Here is an 18,635-nt window from a genome sequence, read left to right as displayed (position 1 = left end):
CAGCTCCTTGGAGAAAAAGGCGGGGTGGTACCAATGCACCGAACAATAAATTAACCCCCCACCCACCCACCCAAGGCTAAGATGGAGGGAGCTGGCTGCCAGTTCCACACCCTCTGGACTTGCTTGTAACCGAAGCAGGCGGACGGGTGCGCAAAGATCCCCGTGCGCCCTGACGCACCAGCTACCCTTTGGGACGAGGGAGAAGGAAGGAAGCGCTACTGGAGAGGCAGGAGGCGCAGGCAGCGAGGCTCGTCCTGCTCGGCAGGAGGCGGAAAGGAAGCCCATGCCAGCTGCTGCGCCGGGCCCAAGGCGCACATCTGGATCCCGGGGATTGCTCGGCCAGGAAGGCTCCCCTGAACTCTCCAAGCCCCGCGTCCTTCTCGCTTTGGGAAGCGGCAAGAGGCAGGCCGGCAGAGCAAAGCGAGGCCCCTGCACTGCAAGCCGCCTTACCTGGTGGTGACCAGCACGGCAGGCCCCGAGCTGGGCTGCATGGCGTCGCCAAAGCTCCACCGGCGCAGCGCAGACTTTGCTGGGAGTTGCGCGCAGCGAAAGTGCCGCTGCTGTTGCAAGGCTGGAGAACAGGAGGAGGAGGAGGAGGAGATCGGCGTGTCACGAGTTTCCCTTCCCAAGAGCTGGGCTTACGCTGCCTCTGGCGGCCCCAGCCTGGTTCTTCCGGGAAACCCCCGCCCTGCTGGGATCCAGGCGCTTCAATTAAAAGTTTGGCCCTTTGAAAAATAAATCCGCGCCGTAGTCGGCAGGATTCGAACCTGCGCGGGGAGACCCCAATGGATTTCTAGTCCATCGCCTTAACCACTCGGCCACGACTACTCCTAGTGGTGAAGGATTTCTGAACAAGTCTTTTTAAATTCTCCTTTTCCCCAACTCCTCCTCCTCCTCAAGGATTTTTATACAGTTGTTAACAGTATAGAATGGAAGAGTTGGAAGGGAACGTAAATTGGAGGGTGATCGAGGCCAATCTCCCAGTATCGCGATTCGTATATTGCAGAAGGAAATGAAAGCTAACCCCCTTGTCCCAAGAAAACGTTTAAATCTGCATTGGGGAAAACCAAAACGCCTCCACGGAGAGCAATTTGCACGGAGCTATTTACTATTTTGCCACGTCGACCTTGCTTTACATTGTGAATTCGGGTAAGGTTCACCAAACCCTTTGCAATATCGTAGTTGTGCCTCTTCCTTGAAAGCCGCATGGTATCATGGGCGGAGGCAGTTGCCCGCCTTCCCTCAAGTAAAACATTAGAAATACTTAACTAACTGACCAATCATGTCGGTTCTGCCTCCCCTAACAAAAGTCCTGCCCCGCCCCCGCCCCTCCCCCACAACAAAAATCCTGGCTACGCCCACGCGTGGTTTTTCATTCTTTCATTTCTTAGTACAGTATTGCTGCGGATCTGGAAGCGTCGCGTTCGGATAAAGCAAGCCACTTTATCCTGATGAGTGTATTAGTTGGGGTTGGTCCAGGATCCGGAGGAAGTGGCTTGTTTGCGGACGGCAGGTGGAGCAAGAGAATTCAGAGAGGTCAGCCTCAAAACGCCTTGCCTCTGGTTTGGGAACATTATGCGATTAACACTGTGATTGCATGCCTAAGATCCTTTTTTTAAAAATAGATATTTATTTATTTTTTTTTATAAATATTTTATTAGGTTTTTAATAAACAAATTTCCACTTTCAAATACATACTTCCATAGATCCAATAGACTCCCCCCATCTCCCGAGCACTGCATTCCCTGTGTAACCAAAACCTCAGCAATTTGTTAACTTATTTTATACATAACAATATATCTTCCATTTTATCGTGTTATCTGATGTAAACATTTCAGTACAATTGCATTAATTTTTAATTTCCACACAATAAAAATATTTCATTATCTCACTTCTGTCTTATAGTGTCTTATTTATCAATTCAGAAATTTGCCGATACTGAAGCTATACCTTCCTAGAAAGGAGCATTTTTTAACATTCATACAACTTATAATGCTTTTTCAAATAGTCCTTAAAATTTTTCCAAACTTCCTCCGTTTCTTCTTCTCCCGAGTCTCGAATTCTGCCAGTCATTTCAGCCAACTCCATATAGTCCATCAGCTGCGTCTGCCATTCTTCCAATGTGGGTAGATTTTGTGTCTTCCAGTGCTTTGCCAACAAAATCCTCGCTGCTGTAGTAGCGTACATAAAGAAAGTTCTATCTTTCTTGACCATCCTCTGGTCTACCATGCCCAGAAGGAAGGCCTCCGGTTTCTTAGGTAAGGTGAATCTCAGCACCTTTTTTAGTTCATTATGTATCATTTCCCAGAAGGCCTTCACTTTCGGGCAGGTCCACCAGAGGTGTAAAAATGTCCCTTCCTCTTCCTTACATTTCCAACATTTATTATCGGACAGGTGATATATCTTTGCAAGCTTGACTGGGGTCATGTACCACCGGTATATCATTTTCATAATGTTTTCCTTCAAGGCAGTACATGCCGTGAATTTCATTCCGGTGTTCCATAACCTTTCCCAGTCTTCAAACATAATGTTATGCCCCAAGTCCTGTGCCCACTTTATCATAGAGGATTTGACAATCTCATCCTGTGTGTTCCATTTAAGCAGCAAGTTATACATTCTCGAAATTAGCTTAGATTTTGGCTCAAGCAACTCTGTTTCTAGTTTCGATTTTTCCTCCTGAAAACCCACTTTTTTGTCTGCTTTAAAAACTTCCTGGATTTGAGCATAATGCAACCAATCTCGCACCTTGTTTTTTAACTTTTCCATACTCTGTAACCTCCATTTATCTCCAATTTTTTCAATTATTTCCCAATATTTAGGCCAGTGGGCCTCCATATTGAGTCTTTTACGTGCTTTGGCCTCCATCGGTGAGAGCCACCTCGGAGTTTTACTCTCCAATAAGTCTTTATATTTTGACCAGACCATGAAAATTGCCCTTCTGACAATATGGTTTTTGAACAATTTATGAACTTTAACCTTGTCATACCACAAATATGCATGCCACCCAAAAGCATTATCAAATCCCTCCAGGTCAAGGACATCGGTGTTCTCCAATAAAATCCAATCCTTCAACCAGCAGAGGGCTGCAGCTTCATAATATAACCTCAAGTCCGGCAGGGCAAACCCCCCTCTTTCTTTCGCATCTGTTAGTATTTTAAACTTTATTCGGGGCTTTTTGCCCTGCCAGACAAATTTAGATAAGTCCCTCTGCCATTTTCCAAAACATTCCACCTTATCCACGATCTGGAGGGCCTGAAACAAAAATAGCATTTTCGGCAATACATTCATCTTTATAGCAGCTATTCTGCCCAGCAAGGAAAGTTTTAATCTTGACCATATTTCCAGATCTCTTTTGATCTCTGACCAACATTTCTCATAGTTGTCCTTAAATAAATTCAAATTTTTGGAGGTCAAATGGACCCCTAGGTACTTTACTTTTTTGACCACATTTAGTTCTGTTTCTTTTCTGAACTCCTCTATTTCAGTAGTTGTCAAGTTTTTTGCTAAAACTTTAGTTTTTTGTTTATTCAGCTTGAATCCCGCCACCCGACCAAAGTCAGAAATTAATTCTAACGCTCTTTTAGTACTAGAGGCTGGCTCCTGTAATGTTAATACCAAGTCATCTGCAAAAGCTTTCAGTTTATATTGTTTCTCTCCGACCACAATTCCCTGTGTCAACCGGTCATTTCTAATCATGTTCAATAGCACCTCCAGGACTGAAATAAACAACAGAGGAGATAGAGGGCACCCCTGTCGTGTCCCTTTTTCAATTTTGAACTCCTCTGTCACCACGTTGTTTACTATCAATTTAGCTTTTTGTTCTGAATAAATTGCTTCTATTCCATTTTCAAACCCCCGCCCTACTCCCATCCTTTCCAAATTTTTCTTCATAAACAGCCAAGAAATGTTGTCAAAGGCCTTCTCCGCATCAATAAAAATCAACACCGCTCTTGTGTTTGAATTAATCTGTAAAAACTCCAAAATGTCAATGATGTTTCTTGTGTTGTCAAATAAATGCCTACCAGGGAGAAAGCCTGCTTGGTCCTTATGAATCACTTCATTTAAGACTTTCTTAAACCTACTTGCCAAAATGTCTGCAAAAATTTTGTAATCCACATTTAGGAGTGAGATAGGACGGTAGTTTTTAAGTTGAGTTTTTTCAGATTCTAGTTTTGGGATCAACGTGATGAAAGCTTCTTTCCACGTTTCCGGTGCCTTCCTCCCCTCCATAATCTGGTTGCAAACTTCCAGCAATGGTTGTATCAATGAATCCTTCAGTACCTTATAATATTTGGAAGTAAGCCCATCAGGTCCCGGAGATTTGCCCAGTTGAAGGTTCTGAATGGCGCATTCAATTTCTTGAGTTGTAATATTACAGTTCAGGATTGCTCTCATTTCCTGGGGTATTTTTTGTAATCCATTAGTTATAACAAATTGGTCCACCTCTGAGCTTTTTTGTGGCCTTTGAGAATAAAGTTCTTTGAAATATCTCTGGAAGGACTTTCTAATTTCGTCGGGTTTCTGAACCATTCTCCCTTCAATCTCTAGATTTGTAACTGTGTTAAGTTTTTGTCTCTTTTTCAACTGCCAAGCCAACAATTTTCCACATTTGTTAGCAGATTCAAAGGATCTTTGTTTCATTTGTTTAATTTTCCATTCCACCTCTTGATTTATCAGTTTCGAATATTGTGCCTGGAAAAACTTCACTTCTCTCAATACTTCCTTTGATTTAGGCCTGGATCTCAGTTTTCTCTCTCCTTCTCTTATTTTCTCCAAGATCTTCTCCTTCTTTTCATTCCAGAGTCTTTTTTTAATCGTGTTCTGTTGTATTAGAAACCCTCTTATAACTGCTTTGCTTGCGTCCCAGATTATTCTTTTTTCCACATTTGTCTTTAAATTTATTTCAAAATAGTCCTTTAAAACTTTTTGGGCCTTCTTAACAATCTCCTGATCTCTTAACAAAGCGTCATTCATTCTCCATCTGAACGATCCGGTTGTATTTAGTCTCAATTCCATTCTCAAGGCGTTGTGGTCGGAGCAGGTTTTTGGGCAGATTTCCACTTTTCTGGTCTTAGGTGCCAGCCCTCTAGTTATCCATATTTGGTCGATTCGCGTCCATGTCATATGGGCCTCAGAAAAAAAAGTTCCTTCTTTCCCTAGAGGGTTCTTGATCCTCCATATGTCAATCAAATCCAAATTGTCAGTCATTTCAAAAAAGGTTTTTGGTAGTCTGCCATCTTTCGTTATATTAGCACTTTGTGACTTATCCATATTCACTGAGGCGACACCGTTCATATCTCCCAACATGATAATGTTGTTATAGTCCAAATAGTCCAGCATAATCTCGTGCAGCTTCTTAAAAAATTCCGATTTTCCATCGTTTGGGGCGTAGATTCCTAGAATTAAAAACTTTTCTCCTTGTGTCTGGATTTCAATTGCCAAAATTCTGCCCTGTTCATCTTTAAATACAAATTTTGGGGACAAGTTCTCCTTTGCATAAATCACCACTCCTCTTTTCTTAACTTTATCCGATGAAATAAATTCTTGGCCTAACCTTTTATTGATTAACACTTTTCTGTGGAGTCTTGTCACGTGCGTTTCTTGCAGGCAAATAATGTCCAATTGTTCTTTTTTCAAAATATGAAATACTTTTCTGCGTTTTTCTGGAGAATTCCCGCCATTTATATTCCAACTAAGAAGCTGTAGAGACATCCCGGCCTACTTCTTGGGTATCACAGTTGGGTATCTAATTTATCGTCCTTTTCCGGAAGCTGTGGTGCCGGGCCGCCTCCAGATGGTATGGATCCTGGTGGTACTCCCGGTGGTGGAGGCCAGGAATCTGCAGCTCTCTTTTGGAGGTCCTCCTCGTTGTCGTGTAGGAACTTCTGGTGGTCTTCTGGTGTTTTAATTCTTACCTTCTTTCCTCTATAGGTGAATGACAGACCTTGAGGAAATTCCCACCTATAAGGGATTGCGTTGTGTCTTAACAATTTGGCCAAGTCTGTGTATGTGGCTCTAAGGTCCAACAAATATTTAGGAATGTCTCTATAAATTTCTGCCCTTTTGCCTTCAACTTCCAGGGATTTTTTAAAATGTTGGCCTAATATCTTGTCTCTTTCCTCTCTTGTTCTCAAACAAACCAAACAGTCTCTGGACTTATCTTTCTTAACCGATCTTCCCAGTCTGAAGGCCGTCACAATCCTGAAATCTTTATCTTCTTCAACCCCCCAAAATTTAGAAAACAACTCCGTCAAGAATTTCTCTAGGTTGCCCTGTTCCAACTCTGGGACAGCCCTCAGCCTAAGATTACATTCCTTACTTTTCAGTTCCACCATTGACAGGTAGGCTTGCTGTTCTCCTACCTGTCTTTTCAAAGGTCTTACTTCCCCTTTGATCTCTTCCACCTTCTTGCACGCTTGCTCAGCTTTTTGATTGGCTTCCGCAGCTAGTTTGTAGTTCTCCGCCGTAGCTCCTTGCAGTTTCTCAATAGCCTGAGTGTGCTGCGAAACCTGATCTGTTAACTTGCTGATAGTAGATGTAGCTCTATCAATTTTAGATGACTGATCGTCCACCTTCTTATTCAGAAGTGCCAGTTGTTCCAAAATTTGTTTCAAGACTGGATCAGTTCCTCCAGCTGCCATTTCTTCTGTAGCAGGCGTTTCAACTTCTTCCTCCTGCGCCGTCAGCACAGTTGGCACCGAGGATCTACGATGATGAATCAAGGTTGTTTGGACAAGCTGCCCAGCTCTCTTATCTTTTTTCTTTTCTTTAGCTTCCTCAGCTAAAGCTTCCTTAGCTTTAGCTGCTCTTGTTTTCGCTGGGCCACTCATTCCCCAGCTGCTGTTCAAGGTCGAATAGTCTTTCAATCCATGAGAAAGGCAAGCCCAGAGTATAAACAATTAAACCACAAAAAATCCCAATAGGATACAGTTCCCAGACCTCAATGCCTCCGCAAATCCACTAGGGGGGGTTTTCATAGGAAAGAAAGTTTCTTTTCCACCATCAAAGCTCCTATTTCAACTGAAGTCCCCAAGTTCAAAAAGGAGGCTTTCAGAAAGTTCTGTTTCAAATTAGTGCCACAAGGTAACGGAGAGGTTTCAATGACAGTATTAAAGCGATAGTGTATCCATCAATGCAACAGTTTATGTTAAGAAAAAAGTTTCAGCAGCCTGACAGTACTCCTTTACAACACTGGCAGTCCAATAACTCGGTTATCCCCTTCAATTCCACATCTCTTCACAGTAGGAGGAGGATTCTCTAACACAATGAACCAAAAAATTTACTTCTTCACTCTTTTCAATTTCTAGAAACACACAGTCTATTAATGCCCCTTCTTACTTCTTTCAAAGTCTCTTTTTAGCGCTTCAGCCCGCATCGGGTTCTTTTGCTTTGCTCTGATTAGCAGGACCGGAAGGCGGACTTCCTGTTACTCGCCTCCCGTTTTCAGCCGAAATAGACAAATTTAAATTAATCCTTAATCAGTTCTTTGGTACCCCTTACTCACGGGTAGATTGCAGCCAATTTCGATGTTTTTCAAGAAGAAAGGTCGGCGCTCATCAGCAACAGCAGCGCGGCTTCACTTCCGCGAAAAGAGCGATGAACTCACAGCGCCGCTCCCCCGTTCACGATCCGGAGCCTCTTACGAGGTCCCTTCCTCGCTTCTGGGGGGGCTTCTGGCACCCGCCGAGTCCCACGGCCACAGGCTCGCTCTGCCTGCGGTTTATCTGAATGGGTCTCCGCTTCGCCGTAGCGGACGACCCTTTTTCGCGGAGCCCCTCTTCACTGAGTAAAGAGGACCGCCATTGCCGTTTTGCGCCGCCTCCGGAACTTCAAAAAAAATAGATATTTATTAAGGTTTTGCAAAACAGAAACATAAGTAAAACAGACATACAACAAAAACAGATATATCCAAAAAAGAAAAAAAATCTAATTTTTTAACTTCATAACTCTATAACCCTCTTTCCTGACTTCCTCACATCTCCCTTTTTTGTGTTCCCCTGTACTCAATCAAGTTCAGCAAATTCTGGCCCTCTTTCAAACCTCGTTTATAATTATATGTTTCAACCTATTATGTCTCTAATTTTTCTTCTCTTTCCACATCATTTTTTATATGATCCTTTATATCTTAATCCTTTATACCACTTTATATACATTTGCCATAATATTACTCTGGTCTTTCCCACCTTTTCTTTTTAATCATTTTTGCATACTCCTTCTAACCATGTCACTAATGCCATATTGCCTTTATATCCAACATCATTTTAACATTCAAACATTTTACAATGCTTCTGTAAATAGTCTTTAAACTTCTTCCAGTCCTCTTCCACCGACTCTTCTCCCAGGTCTCGGATTCTGCCGGTCATTTCTGCCATCTCCATATAGTCTATCACTTGCATCTGCCATTCTTCCAGGGTGGGCAAATCTTGTGTCTTCCAGTATTTTGTGATAAGTATTCTTGCTGCTGTTGTTGCGTACTGCATGCCTAAGTTCCACCGAACTCAATGGGGCTCCCTTCCCCTGATTAAGCAATCATCTGATCTGGCATCAGGATTCCCAGTGGAGGCAGCTGAGAGAGAGAGAAAGAGTGCCGCTGCTTTGAGCATCTCCTTTGTGCACTGTCTAGGTATAATGTAGTAAAATAAATGCATTGATATCCCAGCTCCCTCTGGATAACGACAGCATATTTTCTGGAATAATACACATTGAAACAGAATGCTTGGCAAGGTTTCATTTCATAGTGTAGCACACCAGTGCCCCCTAAACTAGGGGTGGGAACTGTGTGGGCCTCTAGGTGTTCATAGAGTTGGAAGGGATCCCAAGGATCATAGATTCTAGTGTAATCCCCCTGCAATGCAGGAATCTCAACCAAAGCATCCATGAACCTCAGGGTTCTGTCCTCTCCCCCATGCTTTTTAACATTTATATGAAGCCGCTGTAGAGTTATCATCAGGGGGTTTGGGCTGGGTGTTCATCAGTATGCAGATGACACCCAGCTCTACCTTTCCTTCAAATCAGAACCAGTGAGGGCAGTGAAGGTCCTGTGTGAGTGTATGGGGGGCAGTTGGAGGATGGATGGCAGCTAACAGATTGAGGTTGAATCCTGACAAGACAGAAATACTGTTCTTGGGGGACAGGGGGCGGGTGGGTGTGGAGGACTCCCTGGTCCTGAATGGGGTAACTGTGCCCCTGAAGAACCAGGTGCACAGCCTAGGAGTCATTTTGGACTCACAGCTGTCCATGGAGGCGCAAGTCAATTTTGTGCCCAGGGCAGCTGTCTACCAGCTCCATCTGGTACACAGGTTGAGACATTACCTGCCCGCAGACTGTCTTGTTGGAGTGGTGCACGCTCTGGCTATCTCCCACTTGGACTACTGCAATGTGCTCTGTGTGGGCTACCTTTGAAGGTGACTCGGAAACTGCAATTAATCCAGAACATGGCAGCTAGACTGGCGACTGAGAGTGGCCAACGAGACCATATAACACCAGTCCTGAAAGACCTACATTGGCTCCCAGCACAATTCAAAGTGTTGGTGCTGACCTTAAAGCCCTAAATGGCTTCAGCCCAGAATGAAGGGGCATCTCCACCCCCATCATTCTGCCCAGACACTGAGGTCCAGCACCAAGGGCCTTCTGGTGGTTCCCTCGCTGCGAGAAGTGAGGTTGCAGGGAACCAGGCAGAGGGCCTTCTTGGTAGCGGCACCTGCCCTGTGGAACACCCTCCCACCAGATGTCAAGGAAATAAACAACTATCTTAATTTTAGGAGACATCTGAAGGCAGCCCTGTTTAGAGAAGTTTTTAATGTTTAATACTGTATCATGTTTTTAATATTCAGTTGGGAGCTGCCCAGAATGGCTGGGGAAACCCAGCTAGATGGGTGGGGTATAAATAAATGATGATGATGATGATGATGATAGATGGTCATCTGGTATACATTTAACCTGTATACATTTAACCTGTTGAGCACGACTAGTAATCTAACTAACTAACTAACTAAATAATACCAGTGGGGATAATAGCTCTGAGAAAAGCCTTAACATCTGGTCATGTATTATCTAGGGTGGCAGGGCAGAATTATGCAGATGCAGAAAATTAGAAGCAACAACTCACCACTGAATTGAAATCCTATTAAACCTCATTTAAATTCTATTTATTTCAATCAAGTTTTTGCTAAATAAGTGTGTTTGGGGCCGATGTGTCTCTCATGAAAGCTGTCTCTGAGAGAATTGATATCAACTACCTCTCTGGATGACAGTTACAAAAGCCAGATGTGAACTTGTATAGGGCCTTTTTTATTATTATTATTACATCAGGCCTTGTTTGGTTGAATTGCAAGATTTAAAGTCTGCTGTTTTATAATGTGGTAAGGCTATTGATGGTCTGGCAAGTCTGTTTTGTGTGTGTTTTTTTAGTCTATGCACACATTCTCAATGTAGGCTGTATTTATGGCAGAGAGCTGGGAGAACTCGCCCCCGCTGGTGTTCTCCATTATCTCTGATGTTCTTCCATCTCCATCCTTAAACATTTCACTTTTATGCCATGCAGAACACGTCGGTTCCAATCAAGGCAAAGTCCTAAGCAATCCCCCTTGAAAAATAAACCTGCCACTTGCCTGGCTTGAGACATAACTCCCGTCTCAAGTTTGGGATGCCCCATTTCTGACAGCCTTTCAGGGGTCTGCCTAAATCACCCAACACATTTCAGGGCACCTGCGATGCAGAAGAAGCTCACGTTTCGTTGCTTGCCGCAGATTAATACAAGATTCCTGCGGAACCAAGTCCCTGACTGACAGTATTTGCAAGGGAAGGACTGTGTTTGGGGGTGAGAGAAAAAAAGGGGGAGCCTGACAAGGAGGTGTTAAGGGCTTGACTGAGCTGTTTAACTGAGCCTTCTCGCTGTCAAATTATTTTTCTCAGTGCATTGGAGTCTGAGGTCCAGCTCCGAGGGCCTTCTGGCGGTTCCCTCACTGCGAGAAGTGAGGTTACAGGGAACCAGGCAGAGGGCCTTCTCGGTGGTGGTGCCAGCCCTGTGGAACCGCCCCCCCAGCAGATGTCAACTATTTGACTTTTAGAAGACATCTGAAGGCAACCCTGTTTAAGGAAGTTTTTAATGTTTGATGTTTTATTGTGTTTTTAATATCCTCTTGGAAGCTGCCCAGAGTGGCTGGGGAGGCCCGATCTGATGGGCGGGGTATAAGTAAATAATAATAATAATAATAATAATAATAATAATAATAATAATAATAATAGTATATTTCTCATCCATCCACCACCACTTATTTTTTTCTCTTTCTCTTTTTTTTTTTTTTGCAACCTACCACAGACCCTCCAAGTGCCCCTATTTTCCAGGGACAGTCCTAGATTTACAGAAACTGTCCTGGTTTCTGATCTGATCATGGAATGTTTCACTTTTCCTTAGGACATCCCAATTTTCATCAGAGAAATGTTGGCGGATATGGAGTTATGCAACCTTTGAGCCAAGGAGATAAGTAACTATACACCTTTACAAGACATCTGAAGGCAGCCCTGTGTGGGGAAGGTTTTTTATGTTTAATGTTTTACTGTGTTTTTATAAATGTTGGAAGGCATCCAGAGTGGCTGGGGCAACCCAGTCGGGCAGGGTTTAAGTAATAAAGCTATTATTATTATTATTATTATTATTATTATTATTATTATTATTATATAGGATGTCCCTATTTTCATCAGAGAAATGTTGGAAGGTGTGCCTATCACCTGCAGCCTGATGTGATAGAGTCCAGGAAAAAACTTTATTGCTTGTGTAACTAGCTCTTACACCAGTACAATCTGAAAGCAGTGACCAAAGGTCTGGATCTTTGCAAAAGCAAGGTTTCCTTGATAGCAATCTCAGTGTGCAGAAAGTTGAAGAAGAAATCAGCAACGGGAAAGTTTTCAAACATTCCCACTACAGTCATACCTTGGAAGTCAAACGGAATTCATTCTGGATGTTCGTTGAATTTCCAAAACATTCGGAAACCAAAGCACGGCTTCTGATTAGCTGCAGGAAGCTCCTGCAGCCAATCGGAAGCCCTGTCAAACATTCGGCTTCTAAAAATAGTTTGCAAACCGGCACAGTCACTTCCGGGTTTGCGGCGTTCGGGAGCCAAAATGTTTGAGAACCAGGCTGCTTGAAAACCAAGGTACAATTGTAATGACAATTTCTAGCATGGTTGCTGATGGGACACAAACGTTTCCAAAGCCTCTCACGATGGGATTGTAAAATAAAAATGCAGTTTCACTTGAATTAACGCTGCAAAAGTCTGACAAAATAACAAAGTGGTTCTCTGCAGCCGCTTCCCCAAATAGCTTTATTCAATATTTACAATGACTCACCTTGCGAAAACATGTTTCGGGATCTAATTATTAACGGCAGCATGACTAACGTTTGCAAAGAAACGGAAGGCCACACATCTAAATTTCTCAGAAATGGGGGCAGCAGGAAATTTGGAACATTGCATTAATGCAAGAAAAAAACACTAACTGATAAAATAAAAGCTACAGAGAATGGCATGGAAGCAGGCAAATTTGCAGATGTTTGGCACTGCTCTATTGAAAAGGCATCCTGAGTAGAAAATAACTTTATGTGAGTATGACTCCCATGGAAACTTATAGAAGAATGACTTTGGTTAATTACATAAACAGACAACTGGAAGCCTACCATAAAACCTAATGTTCTTGCTATACTGTTGTGATAATAGGTTTATTTCTCCAGACATTGTATAATGATAGCTGTTTTTGTAATGTTCAATTTGTCTGAAAGTTAAAAATCTCATAAAGTCTTTTTTTATTTTTTATTTTTAAAAAATCAGTGGTAGACCATCGGCTTTGCATGCAGAATGTCCCAGGTAGCACCTGGGAAAGATTCTCTGCCTAAAATCCTGGATAGCTTCTGCAAGTCAGGGCATCAATCTGAGAACAGAAGAACTGGAAAATAAACATTTTTCTTATGTTACATTGGATGCTAGTTTGTCCAAACAGCCATAGTCAAAGAAATAGCAATATATATTTTTAAAAACAGTTTTATAAGTTCTGCATTTTTGTTTCTCAGCTTGATCCTTTTAGATGGCTTTGTATGTATTGTGGTATTTTTATTATATCGTGACTTGCAGTTCTTTTTATTGATCATAGTTTAGTAACTAGTTATTGTAATTGTTCAGAGTTAATTTCTGTTTAATTATTATTTGCTGATGTTTTGAGAGTTGATTTTATTGTGTGCTATTAGATTCTAATAGATTATTGAATATTACTTAATTTTATAAAAGTTGTTCCGTTTTGAAGTTGTGTTCTATTATGACTTTCTGTATTGGATCAGATTATTGTAAGGTATGTGTTCTTTGTTGTATATTTTGATGTTGTAAACTTCCTTGTGCATAGTAATATAGAAAGGCGGTACACAATTTAAAAGTGAAATGAAATGAAGAAATAAGAAGAACTTCAGTTCTGTACCCACAGTGGACCAGATGGACCTACTATCTCTTGCTTCACAGATCCTTCTTGTATAATTATTGTTTATTCTTTAATATGGAGCATGTATTTAAGGATGAGATAGACACCATCAGCCACCCGGTGGAGCTCTTTTCCTGTGTATGACTTGGGAAAGGCTTTTCCTTGAGCAAACTTCTAGGAAGAGTCTTAAATTCAGATGCTATCAGTTCTGGGTGCTGATGTTTGAAAAGGTTTGGTAAGTTGTCTTCTCATAACAGGAACAGTTGTACATATTTTATACAAAGGAGCTTATCCAGTTCAGTGCCAAACTGATGTTATTAGAGGCTGTAGACATGTACAGGACTGAAAACCTGTAGGTCATCTGTAATGTGCATTCTGAAAAGCTCTGATGGTGCATAAATAATATATATTTTTTCATCCTAATTTTTTCATTTTTTTAAATAGAATTTCCAAAAATACAATACAATTAATCAAGCAGTTTCCCTTACTGATCAAGTAAGTTTCCCTTAATTAATCAAGCAGTTTCCCTTAATTAATCAAGCAGTTTCCCTTACTGGTTTCCTCTTTTGCCTATTGCTGCTGCATATTATGATTAATCTATTCCTTCCTTTTCTCCACCTGGTTTTCTGAGTAGCTTTTACTGCTGAGCTTGCTCCAAACCAGCTAGTGTTTTAACATGTCTACAGTCATTTTTAAAGTACTCTACAGTTTCCAGCCATCCTTGAAGGTTGTCTCATATCATTCTCTAATTATTTTACCAATTATTTAGTACCCAGAGTTGTATTGCGGTCCTGAGCCTTTATAGGTCAAAACCAGCACTTTGAATCAGGCCCAGAAACTAATTGGCAGCCAGTGCTGTCGGGCCAGGATCGGTGTAATATGCTCAAACCGCCTTGCCCCAGGGAGCAACCTGGCTGCCAAATTCTGCACCAACTGGCGTTTCCAAACACCTAGAAAACCACAGGTTCCCTTTCCCTGGTATAATGTAACTCATAGGGTTGCTGGAAGTCTTATTGATTAATTCTACCACAGACTCAGTTATGCAGACACTATTCGTAGGCAAGTAGAATTTCTTTCGTCACCCAGACTAAGCTTAGTGGGGGACCAAGATTTGTGACCACTGTCACAGAACCCAATAAAGTTTTCTCTGTTAGGATATAGGGGTTTTTTTCCCAGAGAAAGAAAATTGTGCATTGGTTGCCTGCATTTATTTACTTACTTACTTACTTACTTTTCATTGTAACTGTGCTTTCAGTAGAATTCTAGTTTTATTTTAACACTTTGTTGGCTACTGAGAGAGCCTGTGCTCAAGAATAGTATATAAGTATACTACTCCTATCTCACTTTATTGACCGAGGGAGCCGGCATACAGCTTCCGGGTCATGTGCCCAGCATGACTAAGCCGCTTCTGGCGAACCAGAGCAGCGCACGGAAATGCCGTTTACCTTCCTAACGGAGCAGTACCTATTTATCTACTTGCACTTTGACGTGCTTTCGAACTGCTAGGTTGTCAGGAGCTGGGACCGAACAACAGGAGCTCACCCTGTCATGGGGATTCGAACCGCCGACCTTCTGATCGGCAACCCACAGCACCACCCATGTCCCTTCTTTTTATTCTTTTTAGGAGGGATAAAAGGGGAATTTACCAGGAACAAACCCAATCTGGGCAAATCCAGACTGGATTGCTTAAGTAAAGAGATTCAAACTAATCTACCAACTAGCTTCCTGCTATATACTGGGGAATGTACTCTGCTACTGACTCACTAGCGTGAGTGAGGAAGGATAATATTTAATCAATATATCCTCTCCTACTATCCACAACATTCCCACAGGAAGCAGAAGACCAGGTAGCAGAGGTCGCAGCTCTGAAGACCACTTGCTCAAAGGATTATTTCCCACTCTGGGGATTGACTGGCCACTTGGGGAAACAGGACGCCACATGAGGTCTGGCAGGGCTCTGCTTGTGTTTGACTCTTCACATTCGCTGGCTTAAAATGCAGCTAGGTCACTTTTTCAGATTGAATTGAAGCTGGTTTGGTAGAGATGCATCAAAATGCAATGTGTCATAAGAGGAAATATAGATGCAGGCTAACACCATACGTCAACAGCTTCCCAAACCACAGATGTGTACATAGCCTTGATCTGAATCATCACTTGATTTGACCAGAGAAGGTAACAGACAGCCAAACTGTGAGACCCACTTACCTGGGAGGAAGTCCTATTTAACTCTGTGCAGTGCTATTTTTCTAGAAAAAGAGGTGCCAGAACTCACCATGAACACCTCCCTTGTCTTACAATGGCAATGGCACCCACCCAAGAGTGCCGGTGAGTTCCAGCTGGAAAAAAAGCCCTAACTCTGTGGGAATTACCCTATTTTTTGCTCTATAAGACTCACTTTTCCTTCCTAAAAAGTAAGGGGAAATGTGTGTGCGTCTTATGGAGCGAATGCAGGCTGCGCAGCTATCCCAGAAGCCAGAACAGCAAGAGGGATTGCTACTTTCACTGTGCAGCAATCCCTCTTGCTGTTCTGGCTTCTGAGATTCAGAATACTTTTTTTCTTGTTTTCCTCCTCCAAAAACCAGGTGCGTCTTGTGGTCTGGTGCGTCTTATGGAGCGAAAAATATGGTACTTCTGAAAGTTGAGGTGTGCAGGGTTTTTGTCAAGGGGAAAGAGCGGGAACTCTTAAGTTGTGGGGAGGAATCCCTGCTAGTTTCAGTTCCATTTCAAGAGTGACCAGGAGGACAGTTAAATGATTTATCATCTGTCGGAGAGTGCTCCAGAGAATGTGTTAGTACGAAGGGAAGGAGATGGGCATAGACTTTTGGCAGTCAATGAAGCCTTGGAGAGGGAGGTTTGCCTACATCTGATTAAGGGCAGGTGTCGGGGATTAAGGCTGAGACTGGCAAGTCCCCCGGAGTGGAAAGGGATGTTATCCTGAGCTGGAACAAGTTTCTGATTGTTGGAAAGTTCAGATGAGTCAAAAGAGAAAAGTAATAAGGCTTGGCTACATGTGTATATGTCCCCCCCTCCCCTGTCCGTTAACTCACTAATTGAGTTATAAAATAAATTGCAGCTTTTCCTCTCCAATTTCTGTTATGGCAATCTGTTAATTAGGCTTTTATTTTTATATAAAAAAAGAAAGGGAGTGGCAGGTCCAAGGAAGCGGTTTGCCAACACAACAGTGTATGTATACACAAAGAAAAACAAATGTTTGTGTTATTACCCAAAGCAGTCCCAATCTGTCCCAAGGAGGGGCGGCAGAACGGGGGTGGGGAGGGGGAGGGGAAGATTCGCTTGAGGAACTTCTGAGCCACAACAGTATTGGAAGGTCCTGCAGCTGGCCTAGGCTGGGCAGAGTAGATGGAAATTTAAGAAAACCCAAAAGGGTTTCGATGGAGCTTCAATGCAGAACAGATGGGGGAAACGGACTGCGTTTCCTCGTTTTGATGGACACTCTGGGACGGAGAGGACAGAATGTTCAGTTACCACGTGCATCCCTTAGAACACATCGGCGGAAGATGGAAGGGTGGCGATGGTTGACTGTCAGCATAAATCAGAAGAAATCTCGCTGAAGTCCATGGGATGCGGACTGCGGAGCAACCAGTGGAATTATTAATCAAGCCACATATCCAGACCTGTATGAAGGGACTTCCCGGATAATCCAGCTGGTGGGTCGGGCATAGTGATAAAGTAGCACAGGCGTTCTGTGAAGGGGGTCTAAAATTCATTGTTCTCCAGAAAGGAGAGGGGTGGGTGGGTCTCGGACAGCAAACCTGGGTTAAATCTTGGCCTGAGAACTTGGAGAGCTAGTGATAGCAGACACGACGACAGGCAAACAAGACCAGTAGCTTGACGTAGGCCTAACCACACAATGTATTTAAATCGCTACTTCTCCCAAAGAATCCTGGGAACTGTAGTTTGTTAAGGAGACTCCAGATACATCGATTAAAACTTGGGTGTTGCTCCTTCTCTCTGCTGAGCAGTGGGAAAAGTCTATGGGGTTCCAGTCACCCAGGGTCTGTGTTCCTTTGGAGAACTGAGACAAGATGGAGACTGGCATAGCTATGAGAAATGTGGTTCATTCACCCATTTACACATTCACTCTTCATGGAGGTAGTCCAGAACTTACACCATGGTCATTTCAAGAAAGCTTGTTCCCCACAGCAGGGCATCTCTCTCAGCCAACCTGCCCAAGATGAATCCCAGTCTTTCTTCTTCCTCCTCCTTCCTCCCAGAACACCTTGCTAAAAACGCTGTCCCCTCATACCCAGTTATGCAGGCAACCTTCCAAATCCCCTGTCTGAGGTCACACCTCAGGGCAAGGGGGAATGAGTTCTCTTGCATTGCCAATGGCTCTCAATGGCCCTAGCTTGGCCAGGTCATTTTGCATAGGCCAGCCCAGGGATTCCTCTGGAGCTGGTATTTCTCCCTTCACACCCCAAATAATCAAAATCCTACCATTTATTCATTTCTAGGGAATTGGGGGTGCCCCAAATCCATATGTTAGACTCCACCCCCCCCCCCACTTCAGCCACCATGGGCAATGGTTGGGTTGTTGGGGAATTGATTCCAGTGTCCATGGAGGAGAACAAGCTCTCAGTCTAAAACAAGGAATCTCTTTAGGGATAATTGGTACAGAGATACCAAAAAGAGCAAAAATAAATAAATATGTGTTTATGTATGCTACGACCGCAGCCAGGGTGATTTATGCTCAGATATGGAAAGCAGTTTCTGTATCAGCCAAGGAAGAATGTCAGACTAAATTAATGGACAATGCCAAAATGGCAAACCTTACGGGAGCATTCAGGGAGCGAGAGGAAAGTTTTGTGGATTATCTGAAATGTTATTGTACCATTAGCAGGATTAATTTAAACCAAACAGTTAAAATTAATGTTAAAATATAACTAGGGAGTAATTATTACAGTGGTTAAGTACTTAATTCGTTCCGGAGGTCCATTCTTAACCTGAAATTGTTCTTAACTTGAAGCACCACGTTAGCTGATAGGGCCTCCAGCTGCCGCCGCACCACCGGAGTACAATTTCTGTTCTCATCCTGAAGCAAAGTTCTTAATCCGAGGTACTATTTCTGGGTTAGCGGAGCCTGTAACCTGAAGCGTCTGTAACCTGAAGCGTATGTAACTCAAGGTACCACTGTAATTGGAGGAATGAAGGAG

General features: G+C 42.9%; 2 protein-coding genes across 3 annotated transcripts in view; both read right to left on the bottom strand.

Annotated features, from left to right (window-relative positions):
- Nucleotides 1-608, bottom strand: part of HS1BP3 (HCLS1 binding protein 3) — a 38,728-nt gene extending 38,120 nt beyond the window's left edge. For both annotated transcript variants that reach the window (XR_014166940.1, XM_081906463.1), the window contains exon 1: nucleotides 451-608. Coding sequence is in view for 1 of the 2 variants with exons in the window: in XM_081906463.1 (XP_081762589.1) it covers nucleotides 451-491 (41 nt within the window). In the remaining variant the exon portion in view is untranslated. The remainder of the gene's footprint in view (nucleotides 1-450) is intronic.
- The window catches only part of LDAH (lipid droplet associated hydrolase), a 285,265-nt gene that overhangs the window by 143,861 nt on the left and 122,769 nt on the right, over nucleotides 1-18,635 (bottom strand). The window lies entirely within an intron of this gene.

The sequence above is a fragment of the Podarcis melisellensis genome (assembly GCF_964234715.1).
Source record: "Podarcis melisellensis genome assembly, chromosome: 3".
Classification (NCBI taxonomy): Eukaryota; Metazoa; Chordata; class Lepidosauria; order Squamata; family Lacertidae; genus Podarcis; species Podarcis melisellensis.
Note: the sequence above shows the minus strand (reverse complement) of the source record. Positions and strands in the feature narration are given on the sequence as shown.